The sequence below is a fragment of the Sipha flava genome, unplaced genomic scaffold (assembly GCF_003268045.1).
Source record: "Sipha flava isolate LNK unplaced genomic scaffold, YSA_version1 209_pilon_pilon, whole genome shotgun sequence".
Classification (NCBI taxonomy): domain Eukaryota; kingdom Metazoa; phylum Arthropoda; class Insecta; order Hemiptera; family Aphididae; genus Sipha; species Sipha flava.
The window spans coordinates 58,318-81,566 of record NW_020272821.1 but is presented as its reverse complement, the minus strand read 5'-3'; the positions used below and the strand labels follow the sequence as shown (position 1 = coordinate 81,566).

Sequence of the window (23,249 nt, the reverse complement as noted above, 5' to 3'; positions counted from 1 at the left end):
TTTATCTTCTTCTTTTGAATCGAGATTGCAAACTTAACTACTCTGAGAAAATAATAAATGTGTCAAACATAATGAAAAAAAAAGGAAAATTGAATTTCCTAAAAACATTATCTGATTAACATTAACATCCGTCAAATGCGTGCGACCCTTTTTTAGTTTATAACTAATCAAGAGCGACTGAAAAGTTAATGCGAACGTTCCATACAAAAATGTATATTTTATATATCTAACGGTTAATACGGTGTATACCGATATTGCATTTATCCTCGTTGCTTTAGGAGTTATTTGACATTAAAGCGATTTATCTTCGATTAATCAATAAACGCTCAATCAACTAAACGTATTCTCACGTCGAACTGTTTCGTTATCTAAAAAAAAAAAATGTAATAAATAAAATTGTAGATACTTGATGGAAAACAATAAAATAATAACGATTTGGACCAAATACACCTACACACGCGCTACTGTACAAATGTACACTTTACTTTTACTAACGCTACGTCGACAGTCAATAAATATCTGCATTGTATTGCAACACCAATTATAATCCAACAACTCCGAAACATTAAGTTCAAAATACGTTTTTTTTTTTTTTTCTAGGAGTAAAGTGGCTGCCGCATTGTTAAATAAGCACTTGCAGATAAACGGAATAAGTGCTCTGGGAGCTCTATCTACATCAGATGCCGTGAAAGACGTGGACGTGGAAACGGATCCGGACTCGGGCGCATTTCGACCGGCAGCTTCTAGTAACAAAATGAAACGCGAAAGGAAAGCGGCTCGTACCTTAGGCATCATTATGTCCGCGTTTCTGGCGTGTTGGCTGCCTTTTTTTATATGGTAAATATAATATAATCCGAAGAGGATGAATAAACTTCACGTTTTACTCTATTCTTGAAAAATAAAAGCCATGTAATTGACGTCTGCGAGGTACCTGTGTCTGCTAAAGCCATCAGGTGCATCTGTGTACATTACGCTCCAAAAGATAACTATATTATAATATTATAAATCCTACCCAGCAGGTGTTTCCGTTGTTTCCGATACTGGATGTGTTTTGCACTACGGGAGATAATGATATAATTGTGATGGAAACGTTTTCACTCGTAAATTCTAATATAGTAACTGGAAAAAATTCACCAGATGAATACAGCACAATAACGGCATCATATTATATACACGTGTACTTATTACACGAATAAAATAAAAATGTATTACTTGAATGTGAATAGTGTCAAATACTAATGAAGTTCTATTGTTTTGATCGTAATGGAATATTTATAAAATTAAATATATGTACATTGTTTAATGCTTTAATCAAAACCAAAAGAAAAATAATAGTAATCCCTATTACTATATTAGTATAGTAGGCCTTAAGTAAATTAAATTTCGATTAATTAATTTTTTTTTTTTATTGTATCTTTTCTCAATTACATAAGACCACACTTATTCAAATTTCCATAAGTAAAAACTATAGAATTGTAAAACGATAACGTTTTGGGTCTCGTATCAAAAGATATTGTTACTTCTTTCTTGGTCATCTCTTATATTTATACAAATACAGCAGAATATGGTATAACTTTAACCCATGTCTAAGTCCACTCTAGCACTTGCCCGTATTACCGATCACAACCCTATCATCCCAATACAGTAATATGATATTATTTATATTTTCATTTTGTTGAATCCTGAACATCCTTTTTAAGTATACCGCGTCAAAAATATATTTTTATTGGGACAGAACATAGAATTGTATTTTATTAAAGTTCGATCGAATATACAAGTGTCACAATAAATTATGTATATTACGATAAAACGATTTAAGACCCACGTCAATTAATATTTATAGCAAATTTAGATTTAAAGTATGTATTTATTTTTTCATTACTAAAATACTTATCATTCATTTTTTATCATTCTCATTTATAAACCATAATTGTATTAAAAAATAAAATGCAATTTATTTTTAACCTTATGATAATTAGCAATATTAATAATAGTACATTATATAGAAATAATGCTTCGAGAAAAAATATCAAAATCAAGTATTTTATTTAAATTAAAAATTAAAATAATTATAAATAATCTCTTGGAAATAAATATATTAACTTGTATGAGTTTTGTTGTATTTTAAAAATAAATGTTTAATATTATTTTTATTACTAGCATAAAGAAGTCGAAATAAAATATAATCATAAAATATTTTAACAAATAACTACAGTCTGCATTATATCATATTGTATTATTACTTAACTATACTTTTAAAATGTAGTTTTTTATTAGTAGTTTCGGTTATTAATTTTATTATAAATCAATATTTTTCCAAAGGTAACTTCAAATTATAATAGATTGATTAATAATTTAAATTAACAATCCTTAACTAAAAATAGTAGTGTGATGATTCAATTTTTTCCAACAATAATTTCATGTATACATAAATAAATCAATACTTAATCTGGAGCATATAAAGAGCATATAGATATTTATTTCTGTAAGCCAACTAATTTTTATCAATGTATTCCTTCTTTTATTTGTCCATATTTAGTCACGATTTTATTAACTTTGTATATATCTGATAATACATTTTAACCGGTCATATTTTATAAATATAATAATACTTCATGCTAAGTATTTATTTATTTATTTATATATTAATTCACGAAAATTGACCATTTTTAATTTTTATTAAATTTTTTATTATTTAATTTTGATTTTAATTTTAAACTGAAGTTCCAAATAAATAAAATTAAATAATTAAATTTTTATCAAAAATTGATTTTTAATTTTTCTGAATTCTTTAGCTTTGGACACGATTCAAATAATAAAAATATAATATTGCATCAATACAATCATATTATTATTTTATATTGACGAATATAAAGTGTTAATTTTAATGAAAGGTTATATACTACACCACTAACAATTAACAAATATTTGCACTTTGTACATATTATATTAATTAATTATTAAGTATATTCAGTACTTGTACTAGTTTATTATGTTTTTTTTATAAATTAATACTGTAGAGATATTTTTATTGGGGGTATCCAAATCAAATATTCGATTACTTGAAAAAATTACTTATTGAACTAGTAAATTGTAAATGGTTTATAAATTATTTATAATTTATATTTATTAATAATTTTTCTATAAGTCGTGTCTATGAAGAATCTATGCAATTTATTTATTTGACGAACGAATTTCTAATGAATTTAATTAAAATATTCTTTAATGATATTCCAGAATAAGTTTAATCTTAGACGTAAATAATGTTCTTCATTATTTGTATTGTTTACAATTAATTGTAAATACTATGTACATAACTGTGTTAAAATAATCTACCCCGTTCGTGTTCGACTCGGGATAGTTTTTTAGTCACATGCACTGTTTACTTTCGCCGCTGCGAACAACTGCCAATTTTCAATGTTGATTCGTCATTTCACCCGAATGAACATCGTATCAAATTGATTCGACTCTAACTTTATGTATTTATCATTAGAGCGTCACCTCCGTAATTGACAACTTATTCTAAACTAACAATGTTTTGGTATAACCAAAGGAAGAAATATACCTATGGTCGCATAATATGCGATTTCATACATACAATTTCGTTATTATCATATTATGATAATAACGAAATTATAGTATTTGTTTAATTTACTCCGGATACCTAATATAATATTTTTTATCAGACAATTTATGTCTCCATTTCAAAATAATAAAAATGTTTAACGAATTACTATGTTAATAATATCTAAACAAAACTCTTATGCATAAATTATTTTGAAAATATATAATTTATTTTTAAAATTGATATTTCGTCACTTTTCAAACTTATTAATAATAAACATACATTTATAGTATTATAACCGCTATAAAATGTGCCATGGGTTATATTTTGTTATAAGCATAGCTTTCTTAAACACTTTTCGATAACAAATGTAAACTTTAACCACTATTTAAAAGTTAAACAGCCGATTAGCAGTGTACCATTTATTTTATGTGCCGTCTAGATAACACTTGACATTAACATTAATAAGCTGACCCTTGCGAAGCCGTTGTAGTTATCTATATTATTAAAACAACTCAACCAAATAAAAAATCCATCTAGCGGCTTTTTCCCTTTGTTTATAAATTTATTTATTTTTATATGTGTATTATGTAAAAAATATTATTTTACTAAAAATAAACTCGTAATAACTCGTAAAAGCACACAAAGATAAGATTTTCAAAATGCTTTTATTAAAAACAAGCGGCAATGAAAATTTTCAATTTAAAATATTGAAAAAAAATCATAGTGCTTTCAATTATACTCGTATTACATTATTAAGGATAAATTACTATTAACATTGTCACCTATCCACCTCATTACCAACCTGAATAGTAACATAAACTTTAGTTAAAAATGTTTGTTTGACACAGGTTATAAATTATACATATTTAACAAATATTTAAAATAAATGTCTACATGTTAGGTTGTGTGTATGTTACATTATTCTTATGTATCATAGTATTTCGACCATGAAAGGAAACAGAATAAAAATAAATTAAAATTTATTAATTATTTTAAAGGCTATCAAAACTATATATTTAACAATATATATCAGGGGTCGGCAACCTTTTCAACCACGCGGGCCATATTTTTTTTTCAAATGTTTATCAAGGGACACATTAAAAAAAAAAAAATTTTACATATGATATATACTAATAATTTTATTGCTATTATATTTGATTATTTTACATAGAAATATGAGAGTGTAGAAATACGAATTTTACTGGAAAAAATTGCTTATGTAATATAAATCAACCCAAGAATTATTAAAAAAACGATGTTCATCACACATTTTTCTTTTTTTAGTCGCCATAATGTTTAGATTTACTTGTAAAATGAAACTATTACAAACGCAAACAGTCACATGTACGGGCGTAATCACGGTATAATACTAATTGCTACAAACGCAAAGTAACTATGACCATAGATTAAATATATTAGATACATATGTATTATATACATAGATTAAATATATTTAAAATTTTGATTTTTAAATATATATAAGTATATTTAATTTATCCTATGACTGAGTTGTGCAGCCATCATTATCTTCGACTTCGATTAGATAATAATAAACATTTTATTTATAAAGAAAAAAGAATTGAATAATATTGAAAATTGTATGAAAAATGTAATGAACAAAAATAAAACACAAAAATTAACCACCTTTATGCGGACCATAAAAAATTGCTTCCCCGGCCACATGCGGCCCGCGGGCCGCGGGTTGCCGACCCCTGATATATATAATCGTTTATTCATGATTTTCGTTTTTTTAGAAAAAAACATGTATGAAGCTCAAGGTTAGAAAAAAATTAATTAGAAATTATAAATAATAAATTATAAAATGTTAAATATGTATAAAAAATATTTTTAAAAGATTAAATCACGTTTGAGTAGGAAAATAATTGAATAAAAATTTTAAAAAAATGTGATGTACCCGAACATTGTATTCATTGTTGGTGTCAAAAGAAAAGTAAACCTAAATATTTATATTAATCTCTCTCAATTTAAAAATAAAAATATTTTTATGTACCCAAACATATTGTGGCTAAGTTAATAATGTCTAATAAATAATTGTGTAACACTGCATAAAATGTAAAATATATGAAAAAAGTATATAAAAAAGTGTAAACAATACATCGTGTATAATATGTTGTTGTTAATATTATATTATTATTATCGTATATTTTTTACTTTTACTTTGAAGTGCAAATATACCATTACTGTTAAAACGATGATAATACGTTCACATTAACTTCTGCAAATACGTAACAAAAACTACAGCAGTCTATATAAGATGATAGATGCCAATAATGTATAGGTTAGTATTATACTCGTATATCTGGCGATTATGTTGTATTCGGATATTTTTCTCATTAAAAATTATTTCTTATTACTTTCTCTTAATTTTATTTCACAGTTCTCACGTAATTTGGTCTATACATATTTTGAAAATAAAGTTTATAATTTTGAGCATCAAGATTTATGTGCCAGAAGCTCGAGCTTTAATTCCAGCCTTAACAGAGTATCTAAAAATAGATTAGTCTCCTTTCCCCGCTCAATTATTTAAGAAAATATTTATTGGTTGTAATTAATTATTAGATATTAACGTAATATTTTCATTGTTTAACAAGAATGGAGAAAAGCGTTGATAACAATGACATGAGTATTATTATTGTTTTAGAACATGTACTAAAGTTTATTGTTTATATTTATATTTTCTATAATTGCGACATTTAAAACATACAAGACAGTAAAATGTATAAATATTTATTATTTGTGTTAAAAAAAAACTCAACCAACTCTAACCCACAAGTTTGGATAAAAGATAAATGTAATGATTAATTAAAGGAAGCCATTCTACGTAAAGAATAGATATATTTGCTCTCGAATTAATTTAAGACAATACAATTGTACTGTGAATACAATTTTTGAGAGATCCAATATGCAAAATTAAGTATTTATTCTTTAGAGATGTATGTGCCAAAAATTTGATTTATATTTTGTTTCTATTCCTTGTTTGATTTCAATAATGAATTCACTAATAAATTCGAAAATTGTTTAATACATTTGGTGTTGTTTTTTCTTTAAAAAAAAAAAAGAATCAAATTAAGGTGCATTGTTTTCCATTCCCACCATTTTAACACAGTTGTATGGCATTGAAAAACCTTATTCTCTTTGGACTCAAAAGTGAATGATAAGAATGACATTTATAAATATTTTTGTATAGAAATAATATGAAAATGAACATTGAAAATTATTATGAAAATTATCTGTATGTTTATGGTCTTATTTATTTTTTTCTCCCTGCGAAAATCAATCGATAGAAAGAGTTGTAATTAGGAATTCTATCGAACCTTCTTAAACAACTGTTCCGAACAATAAACGAGTAAGCAACTTTCAAAATCAATGTTCAACAATTAATAAAATTAACGTTAACATTTAAAATTAAATTACAATAAAATGCAAACTTAACGTAAACTCAAACGTGAACGTGAAAATTACGGTTTCCAAAGTGCGGCTATTCGCGACGGCCGATCGTTGTGACCAGCCACGGTGACAAGTTACCTAAGTGTGACTAGTTTTATAAGCTTATAAACCGTGGCAGCTCTCTACACATTTTATTTTTATTTCATAGTAATTACTTATAATTTTGTAGAGTAAAGACGTCTTTATAAAGGGTTAGATAAATACAATACAATTTCAGTATGTCTGAAATAATGTACGTTATGAATAATAAAATAACAATAAATTTGCTCGAAGAGGAGGAGGAAAAAGATGAAATTTTATTTTTTAATATGCTTCCAAATAAGAGAAAATCAACTAACGTTTTATTAGTGTGTTTGAAGGGTTTTTTTTTAAATCTTTTATAAACATTTATTAGAAAATCATACTAAGTTTCCCGAGATTTTTCGTATCAACCATGAACAGTTTAATTTTATACTATCTTTTGTTTACTTTGAACCTACGAAATAACAACCAAAATTCATGAAACATCGTATAAGGTTACGGTTACCATGGATGCAAGTTCTGACTAAAATGTATTCTGACAAGGATTTTTGACGTACTTGTCAGAACCAAGCGGTACAGAACCTGCGTACCTTTTCTAATATTCTGATGGTCAGTACGTTTCTGCCGTCTAGCATAGATAGGCGGACTTGATGAATTTTATTTTCTTGTAAGTCTGTTAATGAAATTATTGTTGTTAAAGAGTGGAAAAACAAAGCTTGTCAATCAGTTATTTTCTATAAGACACGACGAATGAGAGTTGTAAATTTTATTTCAAGAATTGAGAGACCAACCAGAAAAGTTAGTATTACTAACTTATAGTAGTTTTACTAACTGCTAGTATGAAGTTCTGTAGCTTTCTCCCATTTTTACGGAGAAATATCTTGGTTATGATAATTTTCGTCACTCGTATCCCACGAACACCTGTTCTTGTACAGAAGACTGATCAATTTATCGTAATGGATACAGTTCGCACAAAAAAAATGAAATTTATTTGAACGCTCAACTGCTTCTGACGACGTCGTATATGTGTAAATGAATTCGTCTTTATCAGCGTAAACACTAATTGGAAAACATACGCTTGTTTGTTCTGACAAATTCGTTAGAACTCGTTGAAGCTCGCATCCATAGTAACCGTAGCCTTACACGAGATTTTTTTCGAATTTCTTCTATAAATATTTCATCATGTTCCAGCAAAAACGCAACTTACGACATTTTAATACTTATGTTGTACATTGGATATTATAATACAACAATTAAAATAATAATAATTCAATATTATAACTACTACTACTATCTATATACTCGGTCATGTATTTTCAAATTCTTTTTTTTTTTTTTTTTGGTGGGAGTTATAATTTTCTTGTTTTTTTAATTCTTTTTTTTTTTTTTTTTGGGGGGGGGGGGGGGTGGGTGGGCCTTTTCAACCCTTTTTCTTTTCTTTTGGGGGGGGGGGGGGGAGTCGAGAACCGATAACACTACCCCACTCTGAAAATATGCCATTATATAAACAACATAATGTTTAAATTTTTCAACATAAACTACATTTTCGAATAGAGTCGCCTGTGGTTAACACATTAATATTGCTCTCTCGTCATGGTAGAATCGTCGACCGTCGTGGCTCAAATTCAGTAATTCTACGCATTGTAATCGTAACAACAGAAATTGCAATCTTATAAAATATAGAATACTAGGTAAATACTAAGGTAAAGCATTGACAAAAAAAAAAATAAATAATAAATCAAGTGGCACATGGACAAATATTTATTCTAGTAATAACAAAATATTTCAAAATAATGTAGTCACAAATAATTCAACTCATTTGACTTTCGTTTCCGACCTGAGTTAGAGATTTTTTGCACGGATGCAATACCACTTAATATATTGAATTATGAAGTAATAGACTTTTTGTAAATTCGGTAGCTGGGCTAAATTATTTTTGTATCCCAAAATAGTTATCTACGTCGCTTTAGGTAAATCGGTGATTTATTTTTTTTAATTTTTTTTTTATTGAATATGGTGTTATAGAAGGTTATCACTAATACTTTAATTTTATTATTGAATACTATCTGAAAATATCAGTGTACCAGAATACTCAAATACATAGTTCTAATATCTAATAAAATATTATTCCGTATAACGGCATCTATCATCTTGTGATGACTGCTATAGTTGTTGATAGGCATTTGTAGTAGTTATAAATTAATCCATTATTATTGCAACAACAGCAATGGTACATTTGCATCTTCTCAAGTCAAATGTGTAAAATACATATTATACCAATCGAAACAATGTTATTATTCATATATTTTTTTTCCTTAATATTCACCTTGTAACGTGGCGTGACATCGATTTTCCTATTTGCAAATTAAACGAGATTCAGAACTGTCGAATGGCCGCGATATATCTTGTATATATATATATATATATATATATATAGCCATAGACGTAATTTGAGAGACTTGGGTGTACTTAGCACCCCTATTTTCGAAATTAGCACAGTATTCAGGTTAATTTACATTTAAATACTCATTACTCATTATGTATAGAAAAACATAATTTTTACTGTATAAATATATAAATTTATTATTTAAATAATGGTGGTGCAAGTTTGTCCTTCGTCCCTTAAGCCGTACACGTATCATGTACGGGTAATATCCCATTAAGTAACATGAAAAAGATAAGAGGGCTTCAGCACCTCCAGTATTTTCATTGAAATTGCGCGCCTGCATATAGTCCTTATTTAGTTAACCAACTAGTGCTTCCACCATTGACATTACGCACATCACGTCGTAGGGGCGCTCCGATATCTATATTTCTTCTCCCGTGCGACGTATATAACATGTATTTATGTACACAAACAGGTAAAACAGTTAAATCGGAATGAACCGTCTGCATTCGACGTACGTTCAGGAAGCACCCGTCGATAGTAATCGGTTATTTCAACTCGCCAAAATCGAGGGGAGGGGAGGTCGAAAAATAATTGATTTGCGTCGGGTGCCGGAAAGTGCTGCCGATAGACCGATTACAACGATCCGTTATTGACGTGAATACGTGTTCTCGCTCCGCTCCGTTTCCTTTACAATGGTCGCGCAACGGTTCAGCAGTCCATTACTCGTCCAACTAACCTCTCCTAACCCAACGTTATCAGGCTGGGAGCTAATACGAATGTATGTTTTGTCTCGGCGATCACAACGCTAGCGAAATCGCGGTCGGTCACCCAATCAAATCTCATCCCTTCTACGGGGAGTTAAGATTGTACAAGGATATTATTAACCCGTCTAAGAATCCTAGGATTCAATTAATCCTCTGTATTCTCCCGGACCATTACAACCTCCCCGAGAGGATGGTGAGGTAGGCGCAAGACGATGGGAAATCAGACATAAGCCCCGCGGGCCACACGCTTTGAAAATGAGGCATACGCTGAAACGTTTGAATGTTTATTCCCGCCGAAGTGTATATTTTAATGAGCGGACCAATTCAACCGTTTCAAACCAACTGCGCATTTCACCCTTCGGCGTTCCGCGCAGTGGACGGTGAAATAGATTTTTCCGTTCACCTATTCAATCCTCCGACAATCCCCATCCGGCCGACAGAACGGGTTGTGTACGTGCACGGAATAAAATAGATTTGCATGGTGGATGGTGGGTGAGCGATTTGGTGCCGGAGTCGTGCGAACGCATAACATTTCGGCATTTACCAGTTGGGTCCAAATATTTTTAGGTAGTACACTAGTTGGGGCCCACGATTTTACAAGTACTACTCTAGTTGGGTCCATACAAAAAAAAAAAAATTTTTGATTCTCATTTTTACACAATAAATAATAAATCAACCTAATCTAGAACTGTCAGTTACCTATAAATTAGAACACGGGAATGATTTTTTTTTCTAGTTTCTAATACATGATAAATAATTATGAATTGTAAATTAGAATACGAGTAGATGATAAATAAATTAATTAAATTATTAAAAAATTTAATAATCTGTACAATAATTATAACACTAACTCGCAATAACTCTATCATTTACATTCTTACCAATTATTGGTAAAAATGTAAATGATGGTTTTTACAAACTCGAATGTATTAACTTTTTCAACATTATCAAGTATAGAGTACTCTTGTAATCTACAGGTTTTATTGTCGTAGTTGATGGCTATCGAACGATTGAGAACGTTATTCCTTTTTGGCCGAACGATCGAGAACACTTAAAATTAACAAAGAATAAACCGCTGACCCGAAAAAAAAACCCAAAAAACGATACGGTTGAGAACGAATGTGCTATGCGCTTGACGTTGACATAGTTTGCCGCATCATTTATTTGCCTTTTGAAAAATCCAGTGTACATACAATAAATATTCTTGAAAAAAGTCATAAACTAATAATTATAATCGTATACAAATAAGCGCGTAATAATATGTAATGTATAATACGAATAAAAAATTAAAAACATGTAGGACTTGTAAAAATACCTAATACGAATAGACGGTCAGTTTGTGCGACGACTGCAAAGCTTAACCGTCATTCTCTGGTATCCGGTGTCCAGGTTACTATTAACATCCAGCTGATCCGATAAAAGTCCGATAAATATCAACGGATTATTGTGCTCATATTATGTGATCGATTACATTTGGCAACGTTGGAAAAAAAAAAAAATCGAACGTCCTCAATCGTATTTTACCGGTAGTGATCGGACCGAACCAGCATGTTACGGTTTTTTTATAATCGGAACCAATTGGTTGTTCACATTTACCGTGAACACTATCTGCGGCCCGAACACGGCCTAAAATTTATTAAACCGGTGCGTCTTGTGCTCGGCAGGTACATGATGAGCTCGCTGATGGACGGCGCCTCGTGGATGCCCCGGTGGATCACGGTGCTCGTGTTCTGGGTGGGTTACTTCAACTCGGCGCTGAACCCGCTCATCTACGCGTACTTCAACCGCGAGTTCCGCGTGGCGTTCCAGAAGACGTTGCAGAGCTGCTGGCCCAGGTCGCCGCCGTGGTGTCCGCCGTGCCTGCGCCGCCGGTACGAGCAGTCGCGCAACGACACGGCCACGCCGACCGCCGCGTTCGGCCAGCAGGTGTACAACAGCAACGTGTCCGAGGTGCACTACATGAACCCGGCGACCATAGCGTTGCTTCAGAACAACGGCGGCGGCGGCGGCGGCGGTGGCGGCGGGAACGGATGTCGCACAGAACAAAACGTATTGTAAAAAATAAATGCGTAAAAAACGTGCAAACAATTATCAACCGTTTTAATATGTTAAACGTACAAGTATATACTGTATAATAAATGTATGTGTGTACGCGCGCGCGTGTGTGTGTGTGTGTGTGTGTGTGCGTGCGTGCGTGTGTGCGCGTGTGTGTGCGCGTATCAATTACACCGCCCAGGGTAAACGTTATAATGCCAGTGAGATATCGCGTCCCGTTTGAAAAGATAAACATTTGGACGCGAGCAGGGGCGTATTTAGAATTACTTCTAAGGGGTGGAGGGTGGACGACTCAAATGTTTTCTTTAATTCAGGCTCAACATTTATTAGTAAAACTGTTGGTAATATTTAAATCTAATGAATCCTTAATATTTGTGGTTTTTTTTTTTTTTAATCTAATGATGGATCCGCTTAGAATCGACTTTTGTGTAGTTCTTTTTTAACATCTGTCTGTGTTTTGAAAGTTAAGCTTGTGTTTTATTTGATTTTTCACTAAGTATGGACCCGACAAAAAGCCCATTTCAGTATTCACAGCCACACGTAATTTGATTTGAAAAATTTGAAATGTGTATCTCACATATTATCGATTCCTAAAATACGAGTTCAAAGGGGGTGATCGCCCCTTCACCACACCGCTAAAATACGCTCCTGGACGCGAGGGCAACGGGAACTCTAACCGTCAATCCCATAACCCGCAAGAACCTTAGTGAACGTTACGAACCTAACTGCATGATCACTTGTAGCTCTGTAGTGTACAAGCGTACAATGTCCACCCGTCGAAGAAACTTTTCTTTCCACACACACTAGAGGGCAGCTAACATCATAGTTTTTCAATTAGTGGCCCGAAATAAATAACAACATTTGTACATCATCGTTTTTTGTCAAAATTACTTTAAAAACTGTACCACGAGCTCGGCAAAATCTAGTTTCCATGTATGACGTATAACCCTACGAATGTTAACATCCGTGTAACATCATGATCTCTCCGATCTTTGATCTTTTTAATCCCTCTGCAATTACGTTATAGTTGGACGTTCACAATCCGATTGCTCTACATTCGAAACGATAGTATGCCACTTACCTACCACGCATCAACGCCTCTAATCAGCTTACATCGAATTTCCATTTAAACAGTTATACCAATGGCGTATAAATGATTTGTATACGATATACGGTGGTTAGGAGGCAACAACAAGTGTTCAACGTAAACGCATTGTGGTAGGGTGGATGAAACTTACCTCGTAATATTGCTGTTTGTTTTTAATATTCATAAATTTATATATATATATATATATCAAGCTATTATGATAAATAAACTTACTTACAATTACGGTTAACGTGTATATATTACCTACTCTATTAAGTCCATTTATGTAAAAAAAAAAAAAAACAACAATCTGACATCCCCGAATCTCTTGTATACACGCAATAAATGGTCGTATTAATATTTATTTTTCACTTTTCACCGTCGATCTTCTCGTCAATTGATGTTTTTGTCTATATTGTGTATTTTTTAGCTGATACACTAGAAGTTATGTATGAAATGTGAAAAATCTATTGAAAAAAACATACTTTTTTAGAAACATAACAATAACAAAACGTCTATTATGTTATTTTATTTTTTAATACAAATTGAAGTAATGATCCAAGCCTAAATTCCTAATTTATTCAAAAATATAACGATTTTTTTATTATAAGATACTTAATAGTAAATATTTAATACAGAAAAAAAACTCTACATTTTGTAATTTATTTTATATTCCATGACCTATTTTTACAAATATAAAAAGTTTAATATAAAATCAGACTGTCACACTTTTATTTTTAATTTTTTCACTTTTATATCATGAACTATTCACTTTACGATTTAACTTTACCATCCAAATTCATATTTACAAAATATTTAGATGTCTACGTTTTAAATTTATAAATAACCCAATGAAAAAATTTATTTTTAATAACTCTTGTTCTGAATTCAAACCTTAAAACCATACTTATTTTTAATAATGAATGACGCTGGAATTATATTTATATTTACTATAAAAATATATTATATTCACTTAAAAAATATCTAAATTCTCTCCTTATTCTGTACCTGCTCTTAATATGAATACTATTAGATTATTAAAATAAGAATATATTCATACAAAAAACATCAAAAATAATGAACGATTCATAATGTTTTTAACTGTAAATTTTATGAATATTTTGTATCAACACATAAATTACATTTGTCTATCATACTTAAATATTTTTTCAATGTTCAAATATAATTTTATTTTACAAACTTAATATGACTGTTTGAAATTCTAACTTCTACAGAAATAGAAATAGAATTAATTAATTAGAAAACGCAGTATGTATAATTGTTGATCAGTGTCCCCGTTCGTTCTACTAATATAATTAATTCTAAAATATTATATGCTGAGAATCATAGTATAAAAAATAATTAAACTGTATTAAATTAATATAATATTCACATGCGATAGTATATTTACTTATATATATATATATTACGTATTTTTACTTTTTGCGTTTGGTAAAAAAATATTATGAGGACCTTCACAATCAAATTTAACAGAAAGATAAAAAAAACTGAAACTCAAACTTAATTTATTAAAATGCTTTTTTTATATTGCAAAGAGTCTCATATTTTATTCAAGCAAACAAGTATCGATAATTTCAAGTTCTAGAGTTTGAGCTAACGGAACTTAATATATGTTACAGTTAAAGTATTGAATCAGTTAGTTTATGAAATAACTATAAGTAAGTAATGTATATAATTTATACTTTAATTAGTTATTCTATACATTTCCGGGGCTCACTTCGTTAATATGTCAAATTTTACAAAATATTTACAATACTACCGTTATTTTATTTGTTCCAAATGTAGGTATTACATTAAGATCTGCGGTAACTGCATAGTCACTGAGAACTGGTCAGGGTTTTTTTATGTAAACTGGTACCAAAAATGTGATACAAAGTGGTGTGTTTGCAAAAAAAAAAAACAAAAAACAATTTACTGTACAACTATAAATGCCACAATAGCCATTTAATGTACAAATAAATAATGTAATCATAATTAATTCAGCTTAAAATAAATAAAATACTATAATATATTTTAAATTTAATTGTATTCTATATTTAAACGGAAATCAAACTAAAATTATTTAGACTAAAGAGATATACTATAAAATAACTAAATAAAGTATAATTGTCATGTATTGTTTCATAATTTCACTAACATTCACAGGTAATTCATGAAATACCTAGTTATTTCATAAAATGACTGAGTTCAATACTTACAGTAACATATATATATTTATAAATATTTGACGAAATTTATAAATATAACTGTTATATGTTAATCATTATATGATTAACATTTCTTTAATTGTATGGACTTAGTTATAATTTCTATTCAAATAAAATCATTTTATAAAAATTTATAAAATAAAACTTTTCCTCTAAATGTTGTACGACTAATTAAATAAATTTTCATATATTTAACTATAATATTAAATTTATAATGCTCAAAAAACATGTATTTTTATCAGTTTTTATTATACACAATGTATTACAATCAAATAAATAATGAGGTTACCTATATTATAATCTGTTAATTTAATTACACCTCAAAAATCATTAAAAAAATAAAAAAAAAACACGAGTTGTTAGTAAAATTGAAATTACTTTATAATAAAGAATTTGAAATGAAATAATATTAATACTAATACGTAATATTTAAGATTAGTGAACCAATAAATTAATATATAAGAGTTCAGTTTCAGTTTTACATTTTTATTTTAGTTTTTAAGTAGAGTTACCAAAAATATAGTATTTGCTAAACAGAATATGAGAAAATGTTAGTGATTATAAAGTTATTTCGACACAAAGTTAGTTGTCTTAGATTTATCAGACACATTTGGAGTATTATTATCTGAGAAGATTGTACATTTTACATAGATGTACATGGGTTATTGAGGTAGCTTAACTAACTATTCATGGTACCCTAGTGATTGGCTGATTTAAATTTTCGTAATATTGTATTGTTCGAATTACTGTATATATGTACGGGTTTTGATGCATTCGCTAAACAAACTCTATTCGAAACCCATATGGCTTTAATTGTACTTAATTTATGATTATCTTTGTTCAGAAACCTAATTACTATAATGAGTATTATGTAATGACTGAGGAGATAGAGATTCAGTATATTATAAAAAATACAACTGTATGTGTTGTTTTGAGAATATGTTTTAGATTAACATATGTGAATCTTGTGTTAATGATCATTTAGATTGATTTGTAAGTAGCGTGCTGCATTGATCATGAGTAATTTAGTTATGTTTAAGAAGATTTTGAGGCAAAGAGTAAATATTGATGATACAAATTTTATTCCGTTAACTTCAATTTCCCTACAAATGTATACCAATAAATAGATACCTAAGTGAATTATTGTGTTTTTTTTACTGTTGTATAGATAAGATATAATTAAAGGCTGATCATCGTAGGATTCTACATTATATTGTAATATGCGAAAATTGCATGATTAATGTACTCATTTATAGATCGATCTGCAATGCATATAAAAATAGTAAAAATATTTAGAAAAATATTACACCTAGTGATTAGTGGTTGGCCAACGTCCACCATTCGTATAGTGATGTATGGAAGACTGGGATTAAAGAACTGAAACTCCCACCAATTTGTCCGCGTAATCAATTTTTCTACCTTAGTCTACGCCAGTATATATTCACTTGTTATTTTCCCTATTCTGTTGATTATAAACTACCTCTTTGTACAACAATTTTACCTAATATTTAAATACTCAACGCATTTATAATTACACCATAATAGCATAATATTTTATGCTTCTTAACATGTTATAATAATGACTCTAAGCATAGACTTTAACTCATTATATTTATAAGAAAAAAAAAATTAATAGATTTTGATGTTCATATATTGTGTTACAAATTAATTGGATTGAGTTAAGTTATTTTAAAACTAAAAATTTCACCTAGTAAAACAAACATCTAATGTGTACAAATAAATAAAACTTTATGTTTATTTAACTATCGAAAGTATATAAGTACAAAATAATATATAAAATTAATAAATTATTTTTCTCAAAACCTTGGAGGTACAGAATAAATACAAATACTTATAAATATGTAAGTAGTGTAATAAAACCAACTAGTGTGCGATTTTATTCAATATCGATATTATCACATCCATTATTATATTATGATATACAACATAGATTTAATTAGAATACGTTCATCAAGATTATGTTAAACTATATGTACTATTAAACCATACCCGTGTTATTTAATTGTACGATTGAATCATATTTATAGCTTTTAAGTGTTTTTATGTGACCGTCCTGTAGCAGCATTAGTTATTAAAAATTTTACATACCTATTATGGTTCCTTTAAATGTTATTTTTTTTTTTTTTTTTAATTTGTAAATACATTCCATTTTTACTTATTTTGTTCTGTGTATAAAAATTAAAAATAATCATAAATTTTAATGTTATGCTATATTATGTGTTAAATAAATTGGACCAAATCTTATAAGAAAAAATATAATGAGGTTTAAAAAAAATTAATTTTAAATTATTTATACCTAGTTGAAATTTTAAAATTATTATAAACTAAATTGTATCGTACATTTTAAAAATATATATAAATTATCATTAAAATAATGATTTTAAAATATAAGGTGAAATTGATTTGTCTATTATATATTATCAATGAACACATTCAATATTTTAAATAACACATTGCCTACATATAGTACTTCCTATTTTGTTTGTTTGTTGTGATTATAATAGGTAGAAATAATTTAATATGTATCATACATTGATTCCACTTTATGTTATTAACGTTAAGAATAATATGTTACCTGTGGTGTATAAATATATACAGTTCATGCTGTTCAGTATACGTACTAGTAAGACATAATAGAATATTTATGTGTTTGTTATTTGTGTTATGTTAACCATTAACGGTTGTTATTTAATTTAATAAATATTATAAGTATATGTATGATTAATAATACGAGTTTCTTAACAATATTAATACTTCAGACTTAAATTTTAAAGTCAAATGATTTTACCGAGAAAATGCACAATCGATTCGGCTCCAAACGAAAAAAAACTTTATAAAATCATTCTTCTTTAATCGTTTTAAAATAACCCTATTATTAATATGAAAACCCTAATAATGAATATTTATACAATAAAAAAAAAAAATCAGTAACTTGAACTGCATTACAAAACCAACAATAAACACCCTATGTTAATCATAAAAAGATCAAATACATGCATTTATTAAAAAACATATTGATCATATTTATTTTTCATGTTTCTAAATTATGTTTGCAATACTATACATATAGTATAATATAGTATATAGTTATACTTTCATTTGAATTTATAAATGCACATACACAAATTTATTTCTACTTTTACAATTTCAAAATATTGAAACCAACATAATCATAAAAACATTTTCGAACATAAAGTATTAAAATGAAATGTTCTATTTGTTTTCTAGTTCCGTTATATAAGTACTAGTCATAGTATTTATTAAACTCCAAAACGTTGTAGATACATGTAAGATATGTATATTATTATCTTATAAGGTAATCTATCCAAAGTAACACGAAATATTTTAGTATAATGATCATGGATTTACTTCTTCGTAAATTATGCAACTAAATTACATAAATAATTATTAAGTATAAGTAGGAAATAAAATTATTCCTAATAAAGCGAACTAGATGATTCAATTATTATTTATTTTTTGTATTTTTTTTTTAACTGCATTTAAACGTTCAGTAATTTTGAAAGTACAAATTTAAATAATTTTTATTTAATTTTAAATACAATAAACCAATATTATATTTCCAGACTTTGAAAAAAATTATTATGAAACCAATAATTTTTAATATTATATATAAGGTGCATGGTTTTTATTTAAGCGTTTGAATATTTTAGTATAAATTTATATCATAAAAAAACATAAATTGCGCATAACCAATATAGGTTATATCAGTGGTATACTTCAAGAGTAGGAGGTGATAAGAAGCTAAAGCACCCACCGTTCAGCGAATTGAACTTTTTTTTAAGTATTATAAATTACTTTGATATCAAATACCGTCATGTATAGTATATAGTGTAATATTGAATTAATAATTAAATGAACAATTTTTTACAAATGTAAAAATCCTCTTACAAATATTTGCTAAGCTTCCAGTTTCTATTGCAACCGCTGAAAGGTCATTTTAATCGACTTTGAGAAGATTAAAAATGTCAGTGCTCTTCAATGGCATATGTCTAGACTAAACGGTTTAGCAATACTAAATGTTCATGAAGATAGTTCATACAGAAGTGAGTTTGCTAGAAAAAAAAATAAGAATGCAATTAAAAACAGTGATGTATATTCAATTTTCTTGTGGATTGGGGGAGATTAAATTATATACATTGTTTTTATGTTAATATTGAGTCACTTGTTCTTCATTAACATAGGGAGGTTGAATTCGGCTAAATCCGGGCCTACATTTAATGATTTTTAATCGAATCTACATATTTAGTAAATATGCATATTTATTTATTTATTTATTATTATACAGATATTCCAAAAAATGTGGGAGTATGTCAAGGGGGCTTATACGTTGTTTGCTGATTTTAAGAAAACATATAAACTCTATACATAGACCAAGCCTATTTAATATATTAAAAGAGTTCAATATACCAAAAAAATTAATAAGTCTAATTAAAACAACCATAGAAAATTCTGAAATATAAATAAAAATAGCGAACTCTACATCTCAAACGTTCAAAGTAACAACTAGTCTGAGACAGGAGCATGCAATATCCCCGATCTATTTTAACTTAGTTCTAGAAAAGGTTTTCGAAGATATGAACATATCAGAAAATATAACATTACGACAATCAAAAATAGGCCTGCTAGCATATGCCAACGATATTGCCATCATAGGAGACAATATTGAGATAATAAAAAATACAATGTAAGAAACTAATAAATGCTGCTAGTAAAGTCCGTCTTATAATAAATGACGAAAAGACAGAATATATGAAACCCCACAGAAGAGACAGAACGTATCAACATGGAGAAAGTATGAATGTAGATGGACATATCTACCACAGAGTACCACAACCTAATACTTAGGTGTCCTCTTAACTCAGGAAAATTAGTTAAAGGTAGATATTTCACAAATAATACAACTAGCAAACAACTGTTATTTTGATACGGGAACTCTGCTAAAATCTAGATCGATATCTCTAAATTTAAAAATTTAAATTTACATGATATTAATATGCCCCGTCATCTTATATGGGTCAGAAACAATTAAGGAATTAAGAAAGCTAGAGGAAAGAAGATTTGACACATTTGAAAGAAAAATTCTAATACGAATTTATGGACCTTGTCTCGACTCAAGAACAGGAAAATTCAGAATTTGAACCAATGAGGAACTTCTAAATATGTTCCAAAGATCAAGCATTTCAAGAGAAGTCGCAAAAATAAGATTTATGTGGGCCGGTCACACCTGAAGAAAAAAAGACAAAAATGATAAATTCAGTAATTAAAGAGAACCCGGAAGGGAAAAGACCAATAGGCAGATCACGCCTCAGATGGGGAGACTGTGTGAAGAGAGAAGTCAAATCAGTAGACCCAGAAGCAAACTATAGAGAAGTAGCTGAAGATAAAATAAGATGGAGGGAAATTTGTTATACGGGATGGTCTTCAAGGCAGGAAAAACCGGAAAAAAAAATTATTAATACGGACAAAAATCTAATTCACAATATATTTCTATATATAACAATAATATAATATAATTTAAAATAATAAGATATTACATAATAAAAATAAAAAAAATAATACATATATTAATAGTAATAATAATAACAATAATCAGTAGTGCAACTAGGGGTAGGGTTTGGGGGTTGTAACTCCCCCTTCCGAAATTTTTCTGAGGTTTTTACAAATTCTGCATAGGAAAAAATGGTTTATCTTGAACACGCGAAACGGCTAATTAATATTAAATATGAATATTATTCATATTATAATTGATATGAATAATAACATGACAATATGGAAAGTTTTGTAACGGTCAGTTCAACTTTAAAACATCAATAACCTTGCTACTACGAATTCTCGATAGTCTATTATATAATACTTTTTTTTTGTGGTATCCCAATATGAAATAGAAGTTCAACAATTTAATATGTAATTTAAATATTTTACTCATAAACTCAACTTAATCTTACTTTCTTATCCCCACCAAACACCTGCAGAAAATGCTTATTTTTTCCAAATTTTTTTAACTATTTACAACTAAAATTGTTTTACAGAAATACCTTCATTGGTACACTTTTTTATACTTCTTGCACACAAAGCTGCAAAATAATATAAAATATTTTCTTTCGTGTTTTCAGGTGCTTTTGAAAAACAATAACTACTCTCTAGTTAAAATGAAATACTTAACTGAATGTTCAGAATAGACGGAAATAAGTCGTAATGCAACTTCTAAGTACCAAAGTACGTTTTTCACGTCAATAATATATGAAACCCCTTAAGGGTAATAGAAGTATTTTGTGGAAGAGAAAATAATTTTCATTCGCCCTTAACACTAGCTATTAATATAACTATTACTATAACCTATGACTGTAGTAAGTCTGTACTATATATTACTATAGGTCAAATATACATCAACTCCACTTCATATGGTATATTTTACTAATAATATTACCTATAAGTACCAAAAATATTTTGTACATAATATTTGCCACTTTAAGTTTCCGTATGACATTATGTAATACTATTTTCTGGTAAATATGAAGATGGACAATTTTTAAGTAATTTTCTTAGACGAAAAATATGTTCATCGAAATACCTGGATTTTTATAACTTCCATTATAGTAAGAAACAACTATTTATAATTGCAAACGTTTATTGTACAATAAACGTATATTACAGCTACACGCCAAATTCTCGTAAATTTAAATATTGTAAATTTCACTTTTTGTTAAAAATAGCATTGGTAGCGTAAATTGAACATGCTGTAAAAACGATTGTAATGTACATGTGATACAGTTAAATTTTAATTTAAAAACCTCGTAACTAGAAATTGAAATTTATGAACATTTACATACTAATAGTGCAAATATACATAGATATTTAAAAAAAAATTTACCATGAGAATAATCGTTAATGCCCGAGCTTGCTTGTAGGTGATATAGAAATTGATTTGGTGGAAACAAGTATCGGTTAAACTATAATTTGGTGGAAAAGGGAAAGATACACTTTTGATGGAAAAGTGTTACGCCCGATAATATTACATATCGTGAGGAATAAATTAGATAGGTTAACAAATTTAAAAAAAAAAATTATTAACCTGCATAAAATATAAAAGTGCACAGATAATATAATAAAAACTTAAAATTTCCTTAAAATGTATAGAGATATTCTTAAATTATGTACTTACTAAAAATACGGAAATTTTATACCTATTTTCGATTTTGACTCAGTGAAAAGAGTCTCAATGTTTGGTTTATTTTTAATAACCTTTTTCTTTTTTTCTTCACATTCTTCTCGTAACTGTTTGTACTTTGTACCACTTCTACATCTTTCATCTCGTTTTGTAAGTAGTGGTATTAATACCGAGATTAAATTATTAATAAATAATTATATTAACAACAATAAAATATCTGTTAGTTATGCCATTATACGATTAGCAGTCGATATGAACAAATAAAATATCAATATTTTATCTCATTGATCACGGCACTCAACATGTTAAATAATAAGACAAAAAAATCGTCTCTCCTATTTTTTTCATCAGTGGAAAATTTGCTATTGTCTATTGGACTAATTTTCATTTTTGTTGGATAGTATGAGCTCTCAAAATTCTTCTCGCGCTATCACGTTAATGGTGAACTAACCCAAGTCC

General features: G+C 28.4%; 1 protein-coding gene across 1 annotated transcript in view; it reads left to right on the top strand.

The window, feature by feature from the left end:
* LOC112682733 (octopamine receptor beta-1R-like) overlaps positions 1-12,629 on the top strand; it is a gene marked incomplete at its 5' end in the record, with an annotated part of 66,379 nt that extends 53,750 nt beyond the window's left edge. The window contains 2 exon segments of the mRNA XM_025553422.1: positions 601-837; positions 11,875-12,629. Of these exon segments, the coding sequence (XP_025409207.1) occupies positions 601-837; positions 11,875-12,268 (631 nt within the window).
* Positions 12,630-23,249: the final 10,620 nt, after the last annotated feature.